Source organism: Cetorhinus maximus, chromosome 24, assembly GCF_964194155.1.
Source record: "Cetorhinus maximus chromosome 24, sCetMax3.hap1.1, whole genome shotgun sequence".
Taxonomy (NCBI): domain Eukaryota; kingdom Metazoa; phylum Chordata; class Chondrichthyes; order Lamniformes; family Cetorhinidae; genus Cetorhinus; species Cetorhinus maximus.
The window spans coordinates 20,851,760-20,873,609 of record NC_135902.1 but is presented as its reverse complement, the minus strand read 5'-3'; the positions used below and the strand labels follow the sequence as shown (position 1 = coordinate 20,873,609).

General features: G+C 45.2%; 1 protein-coding gene across 2 annotated transcripts in view; it reads left to right on the top strand.

Annotated features, from left to right (window-relative positions):
• LOC144699683 (protein HID1) overlaps positions 1–21,850 on the top strand; it is a 108,564-nt gene that overhangs the window by 71,029 nt on the left and 15,685 nt on the right. For both annotated transcript variants that reach the window (XM_078570821.1, XM_078570822.1), the window contains exons 10-16: positions 913–1,003; positions 6,729–6,880; positions 13,117–13,195; positions 16,803–16,967; positions 17,551–17,778; positions 18,627–18,766; positions 19,764–19,802. In XM_078570821.1, the coding sequence (XP_078426947.1) occupies positions 913–1,003; positions 6,729–6,880; positions 13,117–13,195; positions 16,803–16,967; positions 17,551–17,778; positions 18,627–18,766; positions 19,764–19,802 (894 nt within the window). The remainder of the gene's footprint in view (positions 1–912; positions 1,004–6,728; positions 6,881–13,116; positions 13,196–16,802; positions 16,968–17,550; positions 17,779–18,626; positions 18,767–19,763; positions 19,803–21,850) is intronic.

Below are 21,850 nucleotides of genomic sequence, written 5' to 3'. Positions count from 1 at the left end.
AACAGATCCAGGCAAGTCAACCCAATACCCTGGACAGTAGAATTCAAAGTGGCTTTTTGCAGCTTTGGCTTCTGTAGACAGCAGACTTAATGCACAAATATTGGAGACTTCTCACACTTCTTTTGGATTTTACAATGCTTTCCCTAACACATAACTTCATTCTCCTTTATACATGTTTCTCCCTTTTAATGTAAATTCCGTTGTTCTCGTATGTCTTTGGAATGTTACCTTTCTCATAATATAAATCTTTTCACGGTGCTAATATTGTCAGTTACCTTTGGGAAAAATAAACACACTGCTTGGCCTAGCTCCTCTGGCTAGGTGTAAACATCCTACCATCTCTTTGAAATTCAACCTGCCCTGATTTATCTAAAAATGCAAATTCTCCTCACCTTACGTTCTAAGACTTCAGCCATGTTTACGTATTTAGCATTTCAAACCTAGCTCCTTTTGATGATTCAAAGACTCCAGACCAACCGTCTCCAATTCAATTAAATCACCCCCTCCTCCCACCACACGCACACAAACTATCCAAGCCCCACTATTAACCTACTTTTACAATAAATTACAGTAATATTATGAGAACTATTATACTTTAGTGACACTGCAACACATGGTTAGGATTTGGAATGCACTACCTGATAAGGCAGTGATACAGATTCAATAGTAGCCTTCAAAAAAATTTGGATGAACAGTTGAATGAGAAAAAATGTTCGGAAATGACGACAGGGCAGGGATGTGGGGCTCACTGGGATTGAACTTCAAAAGATTTGGTACAGACTTAATGTCCTGACTGTCCCCCTCCTGCACTGTGCTCTTCTTTGATTGTGGGAAGGGGCCAAATGCTGTTCTCTTGCTTAAGAAAGTTCTTTGACTACACATTCAATTACTTCCTGACTTTTTCGTTTCTAGAAATTTCTCTTCTATGCGCTGAAGAGCAGTGATGTTCTGGATATCCTGGTGCCCATCCTGTATTATCTGAATGACGCCAGAGCAGACCAGTGTAAGCTATCCTCTGACCCAGACTCTGCACCTACATAACTTGATTACTTTCATTAACCCATTGAGTAGCTGAGGTAAAAGGTCAAGGCTGACAACGAGGGTACGGTAAAAAATGAAGAAGTGTATCTGGAAGTCTCACAGAAGATTGTGTGGGGGTAGGAGGGAGGGAGGAAGGAAGTGTTTAGTTATGATACTCCAGCCATCACGAGTATGGTGCAGGCTTGCTAGACTAGCTCGTCTTTTCCCGACTGTTAATTTTGTTTATTCGTGTATAAGTCATATTGGGGTACAGTAGCATAGTGATTATTACTGGACTAATGATCCAGAGGCCTGAGTTCAACTCCTATCATGGCAGCTGGGGATTTTACCAGATGACTCCAAACCCCTAACTGCCCTCGGAAATGCTCACTAATACCCTTTCAAAAGCACTTTGCCAGGATGTCCATATTCCCATGAATTTTTTAAAAGTCATGTTATTGAACACCAAGCTTGGATTTGAACAATCTGGGTTGAGGGTGGCATGTGGCCTGACATTACACTGATTGGCACGGGTTCCATGCTGGTGCACTGCCAGCTGCAATTGTGCCAAATCTGGGCTCAGAAATCTGCAAGCTTTATCTTGGTGTTGGAGCTAGGAAGCAGCACACCAGCATCATGTGGCATTAAGAGCTTGGGGGCATCGACATATGGAGCAGACGGTGATGGGAGTCTTGATTGCAGTGATGGAGGTGGGATTGTGTTCGCAGAGGGGTACATCAATCTTTAGAAGATCAAGAAATGGAGGTTTGGAGCAGCAGTGACCATTGTAAGATCACTGAAGCAGGGAGAGATGAGAAAGGTGCTGAGAGTAAATGGCAAAGAGTTAAGGGCGGAAGGAACAATCCAAGGCAATGACCACAGCCTGTTGCACATAGAGTAAAGGACAGACACAGTTTTGTTTGACACTTAACTCCGTGACCCTTGTATAGGAACTAATGTATCAGCTCCGATACATCACCAGAACATGCACACTGTAGAAGCTGGTTTTATGCCATACTTTTATTTTGTTTCTTGTTGTTCTCACAATGCTGTATCCCATTGTTATACAATAACAGAACTCTAGCCACCAGCACTGTACCCGTGTTATACAGTGACAGACCTGTACCTGCCAGTACTGTACCCACTGTTATACAGTGACAGACCTGTACCTGCCAGTACTGTACCCGTGTTAGACAGTGACAGACCTGTACCTACCAATGCTATATCCCATTGTTATTCAATGACAGACCTGTATCCACCAGTACTGTACCCGTGTTATACAGTGATGGACCTGTATCCACCAGTACTGTACCCGTGTTATACAGTGATGGACCTGTATCCACCAGTACTGTACCCGTGTTATACAGTGATGGACCTGTATCCACCAGTATTGTACCTGTATTATGTAGTGACAGACCTGTATCCACCAGTACTGTACCCGTGTTATACAGTGATGGACCTGTATCCACCAGTACTGTACCCGTGTTACACAGTGATGGACCTGTATCCACCAGTACTGTACCCGTGTTATACAGTGATGGACCTGTATCCACCAGTACTGTACCCGTGTTATACAGTGATGGACCTGTATCCACCAGTACTGTACCCGTGTTATACAGTGATGGACCTGTATCCACCAGTACTGTGCTGCATTGTTATAAAGTTCAATATTCTCTCTCCAGAGACAACTTAGGTTTTGATAGAATCTATAATGTTGAAATGAGGCTGCTGCCAAAATTTGCCTAATGCAACATTACAATCATAAGTGCAAAAACTGAAAATGTAGCAAATAGTCACCAAGCTTGGCATCATCTGTGGAGAAACAGAACGTTTCAGGCTGATGATCTTTCATTAGATGAAATGTTAACTCTGGGGTGGATTTTAGCAGAGTGGTGTAGTGGGGCGGTGGTGATGGATTATCTGCCCCTGCACCCCCCACCCGACCTAAATATTGGTGGGCACCTTGCCAATGTAAAACCTGGCAGCAATAATATGCTGGCAGGTTTGAGAGCATGGCGGTGGGTGGGCTTAATTAGTACAGAGTGGGACTTCCGCTCCTCAGGGACAGGAAGTCCTACCCTAGAGATCAGCCGGCCTGATTGGCCAGAGCTCTCTAGTCCCAGCAGCACCAGATGACAGTGGTGGCCACTGCTGGGACTACAAGCAGTTCCAAGGAAGAAGTGAAGATGTCTCCCGGACTTCAGGTAAGCCCTGTGATTCTGGATGGGTATGGCTGGGAGACACCAGCAAGGGGTTGTTGGGGAGGGTTAGAGGGACCATCAGGAGGGACAAAGTGGGTGGTACCATCCTGGGGAGTGGTGCCCCTGATGGGCAGACAGGACACCCTACAAAGGAGGTACCCCCCTCCCACTTCCTGCCTGCTAACATCACATGCAGTGAAAGCTGCAGGGCTGTACACCGTGACCCCACTTTTCCCCTGCAGACCGAAAAATTACGGCAGAGGTGGAATGAGGCCCTTTAGTGGCAGTTAATTGTCCAATTAAGGGCCTCAATAGGCCTAAAAGCAGGCAGGTTGCCTGACACATACCCAGCACCACCTGTAATATTTGGGACAGGTCGGGCGGTGAGCAGGAATGTGGCGGGCTGATAACTTTATTTTACGTCTGCCCAGCCTTCAGATGTGCCATTGGGGGGCTGTACAATTTACCCCTCTGTTTCTGTCTCCACAGATGTTGCCTGACCTACTGAGTATTTCCTGCATTTTTTGTTTTTATTTCAGATGTGCAGCAGCTGCAGTATTTTGCGTTTCGACCACAGTCACAGGCACTGGTTTGGATGAGTCAGTGCTCCAAGAATTCTGTGGTAATTGAAGACCAAATTCTGCGGCAAGTAAACGTTGATTGTGGAACAGGTCTGACCAGTTCTTGCTGCACATTGTGTGTCAATGGCCCAGCAATACTGTGAAAAGAAACAACAGACATGTTTAGATTTGCAAAAAAACAGCCCACTTCATAGAGTGCGCTTTAAATATCCAGTACCTGATGATAATGATGTGAGACTGAAGGAGCAGAGCAGCAACTGGAGCAACCGGTGATAGAACAGGGAGAAGGGATTTAAGCAGTCAGTGGAAGGTCAAAGGGCAGGAACTGGAGCAGCCAGTGGAGGAACAGGGAGCAGACAACTGGTAGTCATGAGCAAAGAAAGTCTTGCATTTATATAGTGCTTTTCACGACCACCAGACATCTCAAAGCATTTTATAACCACAAAGTACTTTTGAAGCGTAATCACTGTTATAATGGCAGAAATGCAACAGTCAGTTTGCGCACAGCAAGCTCCCACCAACAGCAATGTGATACTGACCAGATGATCTGTCTTTGTGATGTTGATTGAGGGATAAATATTGGCCAGCTCACCGGGGATAACTCTCCTGATCTTTTTCGAAATAGTACCATGGGATCATTAACATCCACCCAAGAGGGCAGATAAATTATGGTTTAACATCTTATTTGAAAGATGGTAGTGCAGCACTCCTCAATACTGCACTGGATTGTCAGTCAGGACTTTTATGCTCAGGTCCCAGAGTGAGACTTGAACCCAGAACCTACTATCTCAGGTGAGAGTGCTGGTTCAAGTTTGTTAGGTTTCAGGATCGCCAGGGTCAAGATTCACTACTTGTGGTATCAAGAAATGGCTGAGCACACTAAATATAAAAAAGGCTATGAGACCTGACAATATCCAAGCTGTAGTACTGAAGACATGCTCTAGAACTAGCTGCGACTCAAGCCAAGCTGTTCCAGTACAGTTACCACGCTAGTACCTACCTACCTGACAAAGTGGAAAATTGCCCAGGTATGCCCTGCCCACATAAAGCAGGTTAAATCCAATCCAGCCAATTATCACCTCATCAACCTCACAAAATTCAAGATAATGGAACAGGCTGCCGACAGTGCTATCAAGTGGCACTTACACAGCAATACCTCGCTAACCGAAGTTCAGTTTGAGTTGGGCCAGGGCCACTCTGTTCCAGACCTCGCTACAGTTTTGATCCAAACATGAGCAATAAAACTGAATTCCAGAGATGGGGCGAGTGTGAAATCAAGGAGCCCTAATAATATTAAAGTCAATGGGAATCGAGAGGAAAACTTTTCACAGGCTGGAGTTATACCTAGTGCAAGGGAAGATGATTGTGGTTGTTGTTGGGCAATCGTCTCAGGCCAAGGACATGGCTGCAGGAGTTCCTCAGGGTAGTGTCCTAGGCCCAACCATTTTCAGCTGCTTCATCAGCTCCCTCCATCATAAGATCAGAAGTGTGGATGTTCGCTGGTGATTGCATGGTGCTCAGTCCCATTTGTAATTCCTCGATATAGAAGTCCATGCCTGCATTCAGCAAGACCTGGACAGCATTCAGGCTTGGGCTGATAAGTGGCAAGTAACATTCATGCCACAAAAGTGCCAGGCAATAAACATTCACTACCTCTGCCACCGATGCACAGTGGCAGAAGTGTGAAGCATATAGAAGATGCACTGCAGCAACTTGCCAAGACTCCTTCTCAAGCACCTCCCAAACCCGTGACTTCTACCACCTTGAAGGACAAGGGCAGCAGATACATGGGAACACCACCACCTGCAAGTTTCCCTCCAAGCTACACACCATCCTGACTTGGAAATATATCATCGTTCCTTCACTGTCGCTGGGTCAAAATCCTGGAACTCCCATCCTAACAGCACTGTGGTTGCATCTACATCACATGGACTGCAGTGGTTCAAGAAGACAACTCACCACCACCTTCTCAAGGGCAATTAGGGATGGGCAATAAACGTTGGCCTAGCCAGCGATGCTCACATCCCAAGAATAAATTAAAAAAGGAGTGAAGTCTCACAAGGATCAGGACTGATGGATCTACAGGTTTAGGAGTGTCAGGTGGGAGTGTGAGCCAGGGACCATGTGGCTGCCTGGCCTGTCATCAATTCCTCTGCCTCTCTGATGCCTTATTCAACATTCATTGGCCTGCAGCCGTGAAATTTCTCACCTGCCAGTCACTTGCTTCCTGTGAGAGGGATGCTGACAAAAACAGGAAACCGTAAATGCTTTAAATCTCAAAGACAAGGAATGTTGGAAGCACACAGCAAATCTGTTAACTTGAGGGACAGAAGACAGGTCATTGTATCAGGTTAGGTTGTTCTGTCTGTCTGTGTAGGGTGTACAATATGGCATGAGAATGTTACTACGCCTCTGAACGGAATGTATTGGGTCTATTTTGGTGACCTGTTGTGATTGTGAGAGTGGATTTTGTATAAATCAAATCTGTTTACAACCTCAAGTAAGTTCATCATCAATGACCGAATATCAACCCAGTGAGCGGGTGAAGCATACAGGAAGGAAGGCACTGGATTTGATCTCTACTCTGTTCTGATCTCAGTGGGGCAGCAGGAGTAGCATTGCCATTCATTTTGCAGCTCCAAAGGAGGCTGTTGACCAGGGTTCCTGCTCCTGATCATTGTCCAGTGATCCTGTTGGAAAGTGTTAGAGTGTGGCAGGATTGGGCTTGACTATGTTCCCTGCAGTGGTCAGATGTCCTGCTGCCTATGCTCACACATGGAGGAAGCACTGGGGCGTTGGGGGGGGATCCATTCCCTCACGAGGAGTGGAGGCTTTGGTGGGGGATGCAGGCATCGAATTGACAGAAAGACAGGTGAACACATAAAATAACACAAATGTGACAATTGTTTTTCCTTTTGCCTTGTAGCTCGAGTGGGTTTGATGCACATTGGGGTCTTCATCCTCTTGCTTCTCAGTGGAGAGCGCAACTTTGGCGTCCGACTGAACAAACCATACTCAGTCCGTGTGCCTATGGACATCCCAGTCTTCACTGGAACACACGCTGACCTTCTTATCATAGTATGTGTCAAAGGTGTGGTGGTGTAATGGTTATGATACTGGACTAGTAATCCAGAGAATGTGAGTTTAAATCCCACCTAGAAAGTTTGAGAATTTGAATTCAGTTTTTAAAAATCTTGAAGTGAAAAGAAGGGAACATTTCTATAGCACTTTTCACAACCTCATCATGTCCAGAGCGTTTTACAGTCAATGAAGCACTTTTGAAGTTAGTTACTTCGAGCTCTTGTAACACAGGTAAATCTATAAACTGTTTGTACATAGCAAAGTCCCACAAATAGCAAGGTCATTATCATCAACTAATCTGTTTGTTAGCTGAAACATAAACATTGGCTAGGACACACACAATCATAGAAATTTATGGCACAGAAGGAGGCCATTTGGGCCATTATGTCTGTGCTAACCAAAAAAGAGCTATCCAGCCAAATCCCTCTTTCCACCTTGGTCTGTAGCCCTGTGGGTTACAGCACTTCAAGGATGTATTCAAGTATTTTTGAAATGCGGTGAGGGTTTCTGCCTCGACCACCCTTCCAGGAAGTGGCTTCCAGACTCCCACCACCCTCTAGGTGAAAAGATTACTCCTCAACTCCCTCTCTAACCCCTCCCAAAATCTGTGCCCCCGGTTATTGATTTCTCTGCTAAAGGAAATAGGTCCTTTCTATTCACTCTGTCTAGGTTCCCTCACACCTCCCGTAATTTTTTAATTCCATTAACTTCAATTAAATCTTCCCTCAGCTTCCTCTGCACCAAAGAAAACAACCCCTGCCTGTTCAATCTTCCCTCATAGCTAAGGTTCTCTAATCCTGGCAATCCTGATTCTCATAAATCTCCTCTGTACCCTCTCCAACGTGATCACATTCCTCCTATTGTGCAGTAATCAGAACTGTACACAGCATTCTAACTACAGTTCTGGTATAATGCCCCTGGTCTCATTTTCTATGTCTCTGCTAATATAAAAAATATATGCCGCCTTAACCACCTTATCTACTTGTTCAGCCACCTTCAGGGATCTGTGGACATGCACTCCAAGGAGCCTCTGTTCCTCTACATTTCTCGGTGTCCTACCATTCATTGTGTATTCCTTGCCTTGTTTGCCCTCTGCAAATGTATGACCTCATATGCCAGACCTCCATATTGAATTCCATTTGCCACTTTCTGCCCACCTGACCAATTGGTATCTTACATCTACAGCAGTCCACAGCTTTCTTCCTCACTATCAAGCACACTGCCAATTTTCATTTTATCTGCAAACTTTTTAATCGTGCCCCATACATTTAAATCTAACTTATTGATATATCCCACAAACAGCAGGGTACGGAGTACTGAGCCCTATAGAACCCAACCAGAAACAGCCTTCCAGTCACCCAACCACCCGTTGACTTCTTGTTACTGAACCAGTTTTGGATCCAGTTTGCCACCTTGATTTCCTGGGCTTTTAATTTTCTGACCAATCTACCTGCCATTTGGGACCTTGTTAAAAGCTTTGCTAAAATCCATGTAGACGACATCAAACATGCTGCCCTCATCAGCCTACCTTGGTACCTCCCCCAAAAAATTCAGTTAAGTTCATCAGACATGACCTTCCCTTAACAAATCCACACTGATTGTCTTTGACTAACCTGTGCCTTTCCAAATAACAGTTTATAGCAGGCTTGTCCAACATTTTCACATGGTGGGGTCGGGGTCACATTTCAAAATTTTTCTCACTCAAGGGGCTGATGAGCAAATTTCGGAAGGATAAACTTTGGCACAACAATAAACATGAATTGCAAAATAAAACTGAGGCATGAAAAGAAACACCTTGCTGAGCATAAAATAGTGAGTAATAATAGGGTGAATGTGCGTATGTGTCTGGCTCACTCCCAGTCTCGGGGTGCTCGCTCAATCACCCTCACCTACGGTGAGAGTGGATGAGAGAGCATGATGGTGTGTGTGGTTGAGGGTGAATGGGGAACCCAGATACTGGGAGTGAGACAGACTTATGGACATACTCTGCGTCTGCACACGTACTCCCTCCAGACCTTTGCTCTCTTCTCTCACACCCCCCCACACTCTCTTACACCTCCCACACTCACATACATGCCCCCACACTCATCCCCCACACACACTCACATGCCCTCCAAGCATGCACTCACCCCCCCCACGCACACTGTCACCATCCCCGCCACGAGCACACCCATCCCCCCCGCGCACACTCCCATCCCCCCCGCGCACACTCCCATCCCCCCGTGCACACTCCCATCCCCCCCGCGCACACTCCCAGCCCCCCCCCGTGCGCACACTCTCACCCCCTGTGCACACTCTCGCCCCCCCGCACACACTCACCCTCCCGCACACTCTCGCCCCCCCCCACGCACACTCTCGCCCCCCCCCCCACGCACACTCTCGCCCCCCCCCCCCACGCACACTCTCGCCCCCCCCACGCACACACCCACCCCCCCCGTGTACACTCTTGCGCCCCACCCACCCCCTCTCCCTCCCCCCCCCCCCCCCCCCCAACGTACACTCTCGCCCCCCCACGCACACTCTCGCACCCCCCCCCCACGCACACTCTCGCCCCCCCCCCCACGCACACTCTCGCACCCCCCCCCCACCCACCACGCACACTCCCCACCCCCATACCCCACCCCACACACACTCAACCCCCCACACTCTATCTCTTGCCCTGCTCTGGGCCGTCTCACACCCTGCAGCAACTCCACACCCCTTTCCGCGCTCCCCTGGGCCTCTATTCACCGCTGCTGGTGTTCGCTGCCAGTGAGCCTATAAGCAGCAAATGCAGGAGAGAAACGGCCTGTGATTGTAGGAGCAGCTCCATGCAGAATCTTCCATTCAAACTTAACCTGTTTGGCCAGCATTTTGAAAACTAGCTCCAGGGACTGCGTAGAGGGACTTCGGGCCCACAGGCTGTACATTGGACAGGCCTGGTTTATAGTGCCCCTCAATTTTTTTTCCCCAGTAGTTTGCCCACTACCAAGGTTAGACTAACTGGCCTGTAATTTACTTGGTGTTACGACCCCCGTAGAGACCGGTAACTTTTAAAAGGAGATGCAAATACCCCAGCGACCGATGGAAAGAATTGCACAAGAGGATTTCACGTTTTAAGACTTTTACTGCAACAGGAAAACTAAAATCAGCATCAACTAAACATTATGTAGTTGGCAACTAATACACTACAGAAAAGGTACTTTTCCCATTAACTAACACATCCGAAAATCCCATGCTATGTGTATACGTTACAGCACAATCTCAGCAGATATGTAGCTTTGTAGATAAAGTCCTCCCGGCTATTCAGCAGGTTCTCTTCTCCCTGCCAGACCAGGACAAATCTTCTCCTGAGAAGTGCCTTGCAATGTTTCATTATGTTATAGGTGCTATCTAGATATAAGTTGTTATTGTTAACTGGCTGGGATACAGTTCATATGTGCCTGGCGATTTATCCGCTTGTAAAGCTGTTAAACACCTTTATATTTCCTCTCTCACTATGTTCATCTTATCCAATATTTCAACCTTCTCCTCCTTGACGATGATGTCTGCATCATCCCCCTCTTTGTGAAGGCAGGGACAAAATATTCATTAAGAACCATGCCCATGTCTTCCGCCTCCACACCCAAGTTATCTTTTTGGCCTCTGATAGGCCCTACCCTTTCCTTAGTTATCCTCCTGCTCTTTATGAATTTCCACCTTTGGGTTTTCCTTTATATTACTTGCCAATATATTTTCTCTTTGCTTTCCTAATTTCCTTTTTAATTTCAACCCTGCAGTTATTATATTCTTCTTGGCTTTTTCACATAATCACACAATTGTTACAGTGCAGAAGGAGGCCATTCAGCCCATTGTGTCTGCACTGGCTCTCTGAATGAGCAGCTCACTTAGAGCCATTCCCTCGCCTTCTCCCTGTAACCCTGCACATTCTTTTTCGATAAGTCTAATTCTCTTTTGAATGCTTCAGTTGAATCTGCCACCATCACACTCTCAGGCAGTGCATTCCAGACCTTAACCACTCGCTGCATGAAAATGCTTTTCCTCGCTTTTGCTTTTGCTTTTACCAGTTTAAATCTGTACCCTCTCATTCTTGATCCTTTCATGAGTGGGAACAGTTTCTCCCTATCTACTCTATCCAGACCCCTCATGATTTTGAATACCTCCATCAAATCTCTCAACCTTTTATCCAAGGAAAACAGTCGTAACTTCTCTAATCTACCTTCATAACTGAAGTTCCTCACCCCAAACCATTCTCGTGAATCTTTTCTGCATTCTCTCCAATGCCTTCACATCTTTCACAGTGCACTGCCCAGAACTGGATGCAATACTCCAGCTGAGACCAAACTAATGTCTTATAAAAATTCAACTAACTTCCTTGCCCTCGTACTCTATGCCCCTATTAATAAAGCCGAGGATATTGTATGTTTTATTAACCACGCTGTCACTTATGCACATATACGCCCATGTCCTTCTGCTCCTGCAATACCTTTAGAATTAAGCCCTTTATTTTACGTTGTCTCTCCATGTTCCTACTACCAAAATGAATCACTTCATATTTCTCTACATTGAACAACTTCTGCCACCTGTCCATCCATTCCACCAACTTGTATATGACCTTTTGAAGTTCTATACTTTCCTTTTCACAATTTACAATACTTTCAAGTTTCATATCATCAGCAAACTTTGAAATTGTGCCCTGTACACCAAGGTCTCAGTCATTAATGTACATCAGGAAAAGCAAGGGTCCCAACACTGACACCTGGGGTACCCCACGACAAAACTTCCTCCAACCTGTAAAACATCAGTTAACCACTACTCTGATACAGAATTGGCTGAGTGACAATTTACTGCTGTCCCTTTTATTCCATGAGCTATAATTTTGCTCATAAGTCTGTTGTGTGGAACTATTAAGTGCCTTTTGGAAGTCCGTGTACATCACATCACCTACATTGCCCTCATCAACCCTCTCTGTTACCTCTTCAAAAACTCCAGCAAGTTCATTAAACGTGATTCTATGTCAGTTACCATTAGGGAGGTTGAAGTCCCCTACTAGAATAACATCCTTCAAGACAGCTGTGATTGTTTCTTTAACCAATATTGTGATCCTCTCCTTTTTATCCCCCTATCTGTTTGAATGTCCTGTAACCAGGGATTTTGAGCTGTCCATCTTTAAGCCATGTTTCAGTATTAGCTTTAATATCATTCTGCTGTCTACCTGTGCCCTCAGCTCTCTGTCCCTGCCTTATTCACTAGAACAAAGAACAAAGAAAAGTACAGCACAGGAACAGGCCCTTTGGCCCTCCAAGCCTGCGCCGATCAACTAAAACTAAAACATTTTGCACTTCCGGGGTCCGTATCCCTCTATTCCCATCCTATTCATGTATTTGTCAAGCTGCCTCTTAAACACCACTATCGTACCTGCTTCCTCCACCTCCTCTGGCAGCGAATTCCAGACACTCACTACCCTCTGCGTAAAACACTTGCCCCGCACATCTCCTCTATAGTTTTCTCCTCTCATCTTAAATCTCTGTCCCCTAGTAATTGACTCTTCCACCCTGGGAAAAAGCTTCTGACTATCTACTTTGTCCGTGCCACTCATAATTTTGTAAACTTTTTTTAAACATTTTTTAATTTTAATTTAAAAAATTTTTGTCAACACTAGACTCTTTATTTTTAAATATGTACCTTTTAGCACTGCCAAGCTCCCTTGTTTATTTTCTCACTTTCTTTCCTCTGCCTGCTCTGCCTTCTATCCTTGATTAATAATTAAATGCTTTCCATTTCCAGCTTATTTCTCTCCCTGCTGAATCAGTGCTCAGGTTCTCCTCCTCAAAGGCACGAGAAAACGTCCCTACCACAATATTGTTCCTGATAAGGTGATACAGGTCCCACCATTCCCACCCGCCCCCCACCATTGAACAGCAATGAGAATGATGAGGACAGGTGACCGTAGATGTGGTTGGAAAGTTGGAAAGGGTGGGGGCAAGTGGGTTTTGTGAGTGCAGGAGAACGACAGCTAACAGTTTGTGACTAACAATGAAACCAAGGGAGAGGGGGAGGAGCAGAAGGGATGCAATGTGGAACTGGAAGAGGTTGAGAACTTGGAGGTTCAAGACTTTCATGGTGAGGATTTTGCCTTTGTGGGGGAGTGCATGAAGAGAGGAATAGATCGGGTCGCAGTGGGTGAAGGGGCAGAGAGTTTGTTTGTATGAGATGTTTGCCTCGCATTTTAACTGATCTTTCTTTTGTGACAGGTGTTTCACAAGATTATTACAAGTGGCCACCAGCGTCTACAGCCCCTGTTTGACTGTCTGCTGACGATCGTTGTTAATGGTACGTCTCGAGGGAACACTAATGGTTTTGGTTGGTCGCCCATTGTTGTATGAAATCTGCATGTAGATGTTTGTTATCTTACCAGCTGTAGCTCAATGGTAACACTCTCTCCTCTGAGTCAGTAGGCTGTGGGTTCAATCCCCAATCCAGCGACACTACAGTGCAGTATTGAGGGAGTGCTGCACCATCAGAGGTGTCATCTTTTAGATGAGATGTTCAACAGAGGCTTTGTCCACCAACTCAAGTGGACATAAATGACCCCATGACACTGTTTTGAAGAAAAGGGAGTTTACCCGTGTCCTGACCAATATTTACTCCTCAAACAACATCAATGAGACTGATTATCTGGTCATTATCATATTGCAGTTTGTGGAATCTTGCTGTGCACAAATTGACTGCTGCATGTTTCCTACATTGCAAAAATGATTACAATTCAAAAGTACTTCATTGGCTGTAAAGTGCTTTAGGACATCCTGTGGTTATTAAAGACGGTATATCAATGCAAGTTCTTTCTTACATGCAGATGTTTTCTTTGAACCTGATAAGCTTCGTGTTCTCTTTTACTATCTCTTAACTTATTGATCTGGGTTATAGCTGGAGAGAAACAAAATGCCCCTAATGTATTCTGCAATTGTAGGGGAAAATTTTACAAATATATGCCATTTTGTAGCATCTTGGAAGCTGGTGCACAGGGTTCAGTGTTGTCCACACATTGTCCCCTGCATTAAAGTGAATAGATGGAAAATTGGATAACACATTTCCAGGAAACGCTTATGTCCTTCAGCTTGGCTCATTCATTAAATCTACCCCTTAATAAATCAGGAAGGTTGGGATGACATACAGCTTCACAGAATGTACAGTAGCCTTTTAGTACCTTTTAGCCTTTTTCGATTCCTTCACCCCACCCCACCCCCACTAGGGCTATCTATACCTTGTTTGTCCTGCTTTCTACCCTTAATTAGCACATTCCTTTGGATAATATCACCACCTTCAACACCTCTTTGTCCTTTTGTCTGTGACATCTTTTGGTTATCTCCACCTATCACTGGCCCTCTGTCCAGCTCTACCTGTCCCAACCACACACACACACACACACACACACACACACCCCCCCCCCCCCCCCCCCCCACCACCACCACCTTAAACCAGCTCATATTTCACCCCTTTTCTATTTTTCCTTAGTTCTGTTGAAGAGTCATGCGGACTCGAAACGTTAACTGTGCTCCCTTCCACAGATGCTGCCAGATCTGCTGAGTTTTTCCAGGTATTTTTGTTTTTGTGTACAGTAGGTGGTGCTGATTGAACAGAAAGTGGAGTCAGATCGAGCTGGAGACCAGGAAATTAGATCTAGCTTGAGGGGTTCCGTACCACCTGAAATAAAGTGAACAGTAAAAGTAGCACAAAATATCTGAATTCTACATATCCATTACACTACCGTACCCAGTCAACATCAATTTAGTTGAATTATTTAATTACCATTGATCAGAGTAAGGGACTCCAGCTGAGTTCTGTTTCCTTTCCTTCACTAACTATGGACACTGAAGCTGCTTGTGGCACGCCAGTGGCTGCCCCCAGCTGAGATCAACTGATTGATTGCAGATTGGACATTGAACCAGGAACATGTGCTGTCTCTGGACTTCGTGGATGGTGCATTAATCTACTGATCACTGCACATTGTCCATTGCCTGGAACAGCTCATGTTTGTTCCATTTGAGAGGGAGAAAGTAATAACAAGGATAAAATAAATGACATCTGAGGCAGCTTTTAATTAAAATTGTACAGAGTGGAGCAGGGACCTAGGAACTAAATTCCTAAAGTTAAAAAAGATTACTAATACCCCCTGTTACAGGATTGATGCATTTATCACATTGAGCACACATTGGGGTTCAATCTGGACCTTGTGCGATTGTGTAAAACGGACGATAATGAGTTCAAACCTAATTTTCCATTGACTTTCACTTTTGTTTACTTCAGTGGAAATGAAAAACCGGAACCACCGATTCACTATTGCTCACTTTAAACTATCGCAAAAGGTCAAGATCAACCCTGTTGTTTCTCGATCTTACCCCTTACTGCAAAGAGCCTTTTGCTGAATTGCTTACATTTCATTCCCAGCACTGAATTTCCAATTGACCAATTTTGCTTTTCTTTAAACTATTGAGAAACTTAAATGAAGGGCAAGGCCAATAATGCAGGACGTCCGTGAGGTCGAGGAATAAGCAGCAGAACGGCAAGTAGCAGTAGCATCAAGCTTGAGTTGAAAAAAACCTGAAGGCTGTAGAAGGAAGGGCAGGTTTGAGTTGGACAGGATTTAATCAAACTTCATTTAACCACCTTGAATTGCATTTTGAGCCTCCACCAGGGATGGAGATGGGCGGGAGGGCATTGAAGATTGAATGCCAGTCGGCATGCTGGTTCTCCAGCTCCATCTCACCCTGGGGCCATTTTTCCAGAAACGGGTTGGGGACGTGGCAGGATTACATGCCTTCATGTGACAGTGGGGTTAGCAGCTAGTTAAAGGCTTTTTAAGGCCAAATGAAGGAAGCTGACTGTGATTTTCCAGCTGGCCTCCAAGCAAAGAGGCAGTGGGCAGCTTAGCTGCCTGGAGGTGGCCCCATGGCAGCAGACCAAGCTTGCCAGCACTCCGGGCAAGCTTAGACTCCTGCCCGCCCATCCACAGCGGTGACCCGACTGCAAAGACCTTTTTTTAAATTTATGTTTTCGAGAAGTTGGAGATACGGCACCTCATTTTGAAGAGCCCGCTCTCTCACTTTTCCGCCATGGCATTCTGCTGCTGCTCTCAAGGAAGGCCTTTGATTGGCCCTCCAGCTTCGAGAGCCTGCCTACCATCCTTCATTGGATGGCGAGCCTGCTCCCTGGCCATTCATTGGCTCCAGGGAAAATCACACCGAGTAATGTGTCCCACACAGTTCAGGCATCCTGACCCCCATTGGAGCCTGACAGTGATGTTCAGAAGCCCACCAGAAAATCCAGCCCCATGAGATGACAGATGGGAAGAAAGTGTTTCAATTTGAACTGCACTGCTTGAAGACAACTGTTTGGCGTCCATACATGAGAGGGAAGTGTTCTCTAGAGAGAAAAGCTGAAATTGATTAATGATAATTGAGTAATTCAATTGAATTGATGTTGTCTTGGCTTGAATGGATGGAACACAGTTGTTTTGGATGGAATGCAGTGAATTTGATTGTTTAAAGTTTAAAATGATTTAGGTACAGCAGTGTGCAGCAGTGTGCTTTTACTGGACTAATAATCCAGAGAAGAAGTTCAATCTACCCATGGGCAACAGAATTTGTAATCAGTTTTTAAAAACCTGGAAATAAAAGGCTGATGTCAGTAAAAGTGCTCGTAAACCTGTCGGATTGTTGTAAAAACATAACTGGTTCACAAAAGTTCTTGAGGGAAGGAAACCTGCCATCCTTACCTGGTTTGGACTGTATGTGACCCCAGTCTCACACCAAACATGGTTTACTCTTAACTGCCCTCTGAAATGGCCTGACAAGCCACTAAATTGTATCAAACAGCTACCAGCGGTTGGCATGGAATGGTTTGCATGAATTAATTGAGCGCACTCTGTTTCTCATCCCAGTTTCCCCCTATCTGAAGAGCTTGTCCATGGTTGCTGCAAACAAGCTACTGCACCTACTGGAAGCCTTCTCTACAACATGGTTCCTCTTCACAGCATCCCAGAACCACCATCTAGTCTTCTTCCTCCTTGAGGTCTTCAATAACATTATCCAGTACCAGTTTGATGGTAAGTATCTCCTGGTCATTGTCTGGAAATTGTATTGTAAATTAATCTGGTTGTCAAAAGGGGCCTTAAAGGAAACCAAATGAACAGGGGCAGGATAAGGAGACAGCATAGATGGCCTGTAATCCTATACTGGCTGTCACACACAGACACAGCAAACTGATTGTTGTTGGAAATGAAAATAAATTCATGCCGGCATAGTGGGAGGAAATCTTGTGTGGTTGATGTAATGTTGCTCCACAGTGCAAGTGGAGCTTTATTGATGGGACAGTGTAGGGGGAGATTTACTCTGAATCTGACCCATTCTCTACCTGCACTGGGAGTGTGTGATGGAATACAGATTGTTTTTGGGAGGATGAGTGCTGAAGTCAGGTGGGTGTTGGGATTTGTATTCTGAAACCAGTCTCAAATGTTGTGCATATTTTAATGCACAATCTGACCAGGACAATGTTATGGATGCTCAGTGAGGTGGAATAACTGTTAAAAATAATTACGACAAAGAAAGCTGTGTCAGGATAAGATCGCTATTTCCACCCTGTATTAGATTTGTGTATGTGCCAACTGAGACCACTTGTTCTTTTTACAGGGAATTCAAACTTGGTCTACGCCATCATTCGGAAACGCAATGTGTTCCACCAACTGGCCAATCTCCCAACAGACCCTGCTGCCATCCAGAAAGCCCTGCAAAAGAAGAAGAAGTCGACTGAGCCCATCTCACGGACTAACTCACAGGAGGGAATGTCCATGGAAGGATCCCGACCTGCAGCCCCTGCAGAGCCCGGCACATTGAAGACCAGTCTCATTGCAACACCAGGTACAGTCTCATTGCAACACCAGATACAGCATCGATACAACACCAGTCCAGTCACAGCACTGGGTACAATCAGGATACAATATAAGCCTAGTTGCAACACTGTGTACAGTCTCTGTACAACACCAGCCCAGTCGCAACACTGCATGTAGTATCGATACAACACCAGTCCAGTTACAACACCAATCCAGTTGCAACACTGCATACAGTCTCAATACAACACCAGCCCAGTCGCAACACCGGGTACAATCTCGATACAACACCAGCCCAGTCGCAACACTGCATGTAGTATCGATACAACACCAGTCCAGTTACAGCACCAGCCCAGTTGCAACACTGCATAGTGTCTCAATACAACACCAGCCCAGTCGCAACACTGGGTACAGTCTCGATACAACACCAGCCCAGTCGCAACACTGGGTACAGTCTCGATACAACACCAGCCCAATCGCAACACCAGCCCAGTTGTATCACTGGGTACGGTATCAATTCAACACTAGCCCAGCCACAACACCGGGTACAGTATCGATGCAACACCAGCCTCATCACGACTGTCAGACTGTTCCCTCCTCCCTTCTCCAGATAGATCACTATTGGACTGTACTGCAGGACTGGTCAGTTTCATACTGCTCCCCTTATCCCCAAGTGATCAGTTTCAGACCGTGTCAACTTGGACTGTCCCGTTTCTATCCATGACCTCCCCTACCACTCCCCTTCCCCACTCCCACACCCCGTCTACTGGTCAGTATTTGACTGTGCTCCCTCCCCCAAGTTGGTCGGTATTGGACGGCCCCTTCTGCTATTGCCGCTTTGGCTATTACTGAGCTTGCCTCTCATCACTTTATGTTTAGGTATTGATAAACTGACAGAGAAATCACAGGTTTCAGAGGATGGGACGCTGAGCCGGGTGGATCAGGGTCAGGATCAGGCTGCCGCCCCCACTGAGGACCACCCAGTTACGTTAGCCAGTGACACAGAGTCTTCAAGTGGGGTAAGTGGGTTTCCAACAGCTGAAATTATTCTTTCCCCAGCTCTCCTGAGAAGGCTGGGGAAAAGTTCCATGGCAACTGGTGTATCTTGTCATAAAGGTTATTCTTCATGTCTCACTATCGGCCAGGCCAGGAAATATCAAGATAATCCCATGGAAAATTGGAAGGACTCTGGCTTGCTGTCATTAATTTATTCTCAGGATTTGAGTGGCACTGGCAAGGCTAGCATTTATTGCCCATCCCTAGTTTCTCTGAGAAGCTGATGGTGAGCCGCCGCCTTGAACCGCTGACAGGGATTTGATACAACTGAATGGTTTACTAGGCGACTTCAGAGAGTATATCCTTTATACAACTGTAGCCCTGTTGCTGAAAAGTGTAACTACATCACCAGAGGGTTGGGAGAGGGTTTCAAAGTCAGGAGTGATCCTGACGGCACCTCACACGAATGTTCGTGCTCGCTCTCCAGTGACCCCTACTGGGTGAAGGTAGGGCTCAGTCTTGGTGTGATGCCCTCTGCAGTTTAATAACTTGTCACAAGTTTTCATCCTGGAGCCGCTGGATCTTAAGTTCTCTGTCAGGAGATCCCAGGGAGTAGCCGAGGTTATCAAGAGTTCTGCACTTTTTCTTTTGTTCACTAGCTTCTGTTTTATGTGTGTATAAGCTTTCTGCAACATTGCTGCATTCCTCTCAATGGTTGACCGGTGCTGTTTTGTGCTGTGTTAAGATTTGCAGAGTGTTGCCAACACAAGAAAAATGTTTATTAATCACTAATCTAGATAAACATAGGCATGAAAAGTGGTCACTGAAGGTGAGGCAAATGGGGAGAGATGGCATCTGGAATCTGTGGAATCGTTCTCTGAATCAGTAGTTTCAGGAAAGGGATGGGAGGAGAGATTGAACACAGCAAGAGTATCGTAAAGTCTGTGTGTCTTGTTGTCAGGTCCGTATGTTGTGGAGAGATTCAATTATGAAATAATGCGTATCTCTTTCCACCACTAGGGGGATGCGATTGCTGCCTCTTCCTGCAGAACATTCTGGGTAAGATAAGACTGACTTGTATAAACTGTCGATTGGTTTCTTTGCGTACTCCTTTCAGTCGGCTTTTATTTTGTTGGGACACGGTGTTAGTCTGATGTTATATTTACTCCCCTGTGGCCTGAAGGCCCCAGTTCAGTGACTAAAATACAGGCCAATCTGTGGCATTGTGGTTATGTTACTGGACTAACCGAGGCCTGGACTAAAGCTCTGGAGGTATGAGTTAAAATCCCACCATGGCATGGAGATTTAACTTAAATTAATTGATAAGTCAGGAATAAAATACTAGTCTCATAATGATCATGGAACCACTGGATTGTCATAAACCCCATCTGGTTCATTAATGTCCTGTATATGACTCGTGACCTACAGCAATGTGGTGGACTCTTAACTGCCCTTTGAAATGGCCTATCAAGCCACTCTTTTGTAGGTGGCTTACCACCACTTTCTCAAGAGCATTAAGGGATGGACAATAAGTGCTGGCCTTGCCAGTGCCACCTGCATCCCAAAAATTAATAAAAAAGATTATAAACTGATGGGTATAAAATGGGAAAAGCTGTTTGACTGACCACACTGCCTGCAGTGGTAGGAATAGCAGGCAGCAGTGCTACCAATTAATAGTAATAGTCAGTGTTACCATCACACTTTGTGTTACCAGTGTACATTCTGACCACAGGACATTTCAAAAATTTGAATATGATGCGGATTATGCACTCGATTCCAATTTTTAAGCATTTCAAACCCTTGGAATGTTTTAAGATTTGCTTGAAGAGACTATATTAAAGCTTTGCAAATAATTCCTTAATTATCCTATTACCCCAAGACTATAGAAACAGGAGTCAACCAATAGACCAAATGAGACTGACCCGTTTTCATAGAGCAACCCCATTATCCCCTTCTCACTCTAACCCCCAATCCCTTCTCACTCTATCCCCCTTCTCACCATATCTTCCAGTCCATTCTGGCAATCCCTTCTGTCTCCAGAAACACATCTTATTAATCTTTGACCATTTTACTATCCTCCCCTGATAGCCTATTTTGTAGCTGATTGACACTTTGGATGAAAAAGTTCTCTGACTTCCCTGCACTTCTGTATTTTAACCCTGTTCCCTGAGTTCTGAACCCTATACCACAGACAGTAATTTACGGATTTGATTTATAACTTCCCTGAGTTGCAAACCCTTTACCACAGGTAGTTTGTTTGTATTGATTTTGTTTGTTCCTTTTCTGATCTTGAACTTCAACTAATGTACTCCAACCTTTCCAATCCAGCATCTCTAACCCTTTCCTCACAAATTAACTTGCTGGCCAATTGTGATGTCTTTTGTTACCTCATTGCTTACCCCCATTATCAATCTGGAAAAGCAATGTTGAATATTGCACCTTTAAGTGTTGGATGTTGTGCACATGGCCTCCCCACCCTAGTCTGAGCCTTCAGTTGTCCACCCAGTGACTCATGAGTAACTGTTGTTTTCAACTGGCCGTTCCATTGTATGTGATTTTCTCTGCAGTAATAAAGAAAGATAAATTTCATTTATTAAGTGTAATCACTGTTGTAAGTTGTAAATGCAGCAGTCAGTTTGCACACAGCAAGCTCCCACAAACAGCAATGTGGTAAATGACCAGGTAATCTATTTTAGTGATGTTGGTTGAGGGATAAATGCTGACCAGGACATCAGAGAGAATTTTCATGCTCTTCTTCAAATCGTGCCATGAAATCCTTTAGGTCCACCTGAGAGGATAGATGGGACCTCTGACGGTGCAGAACTCCCTCACTACTGCACTGAAGTGCCAGTTTGGATTATGTGCTAAGTAGCTGATGGAAAATTGGAACAAGATCAGGCACAGCTGTGATTCCCAAAATGTTGAATTACCAGTGGTTATGGAAAGTGGCACTTGGGCTAGGCTTGGGTGAATTATCAACCAGCTTGAATCTGGGTATTTGGTAGTCTAGGTGGAGGAAGGGACATATAATATATTTCTTGAGTGGACTGTTTCAGGCCTGGGAACTCACTGGTGAGGAGTGTCTGACTATTCAGATACTCTCAACC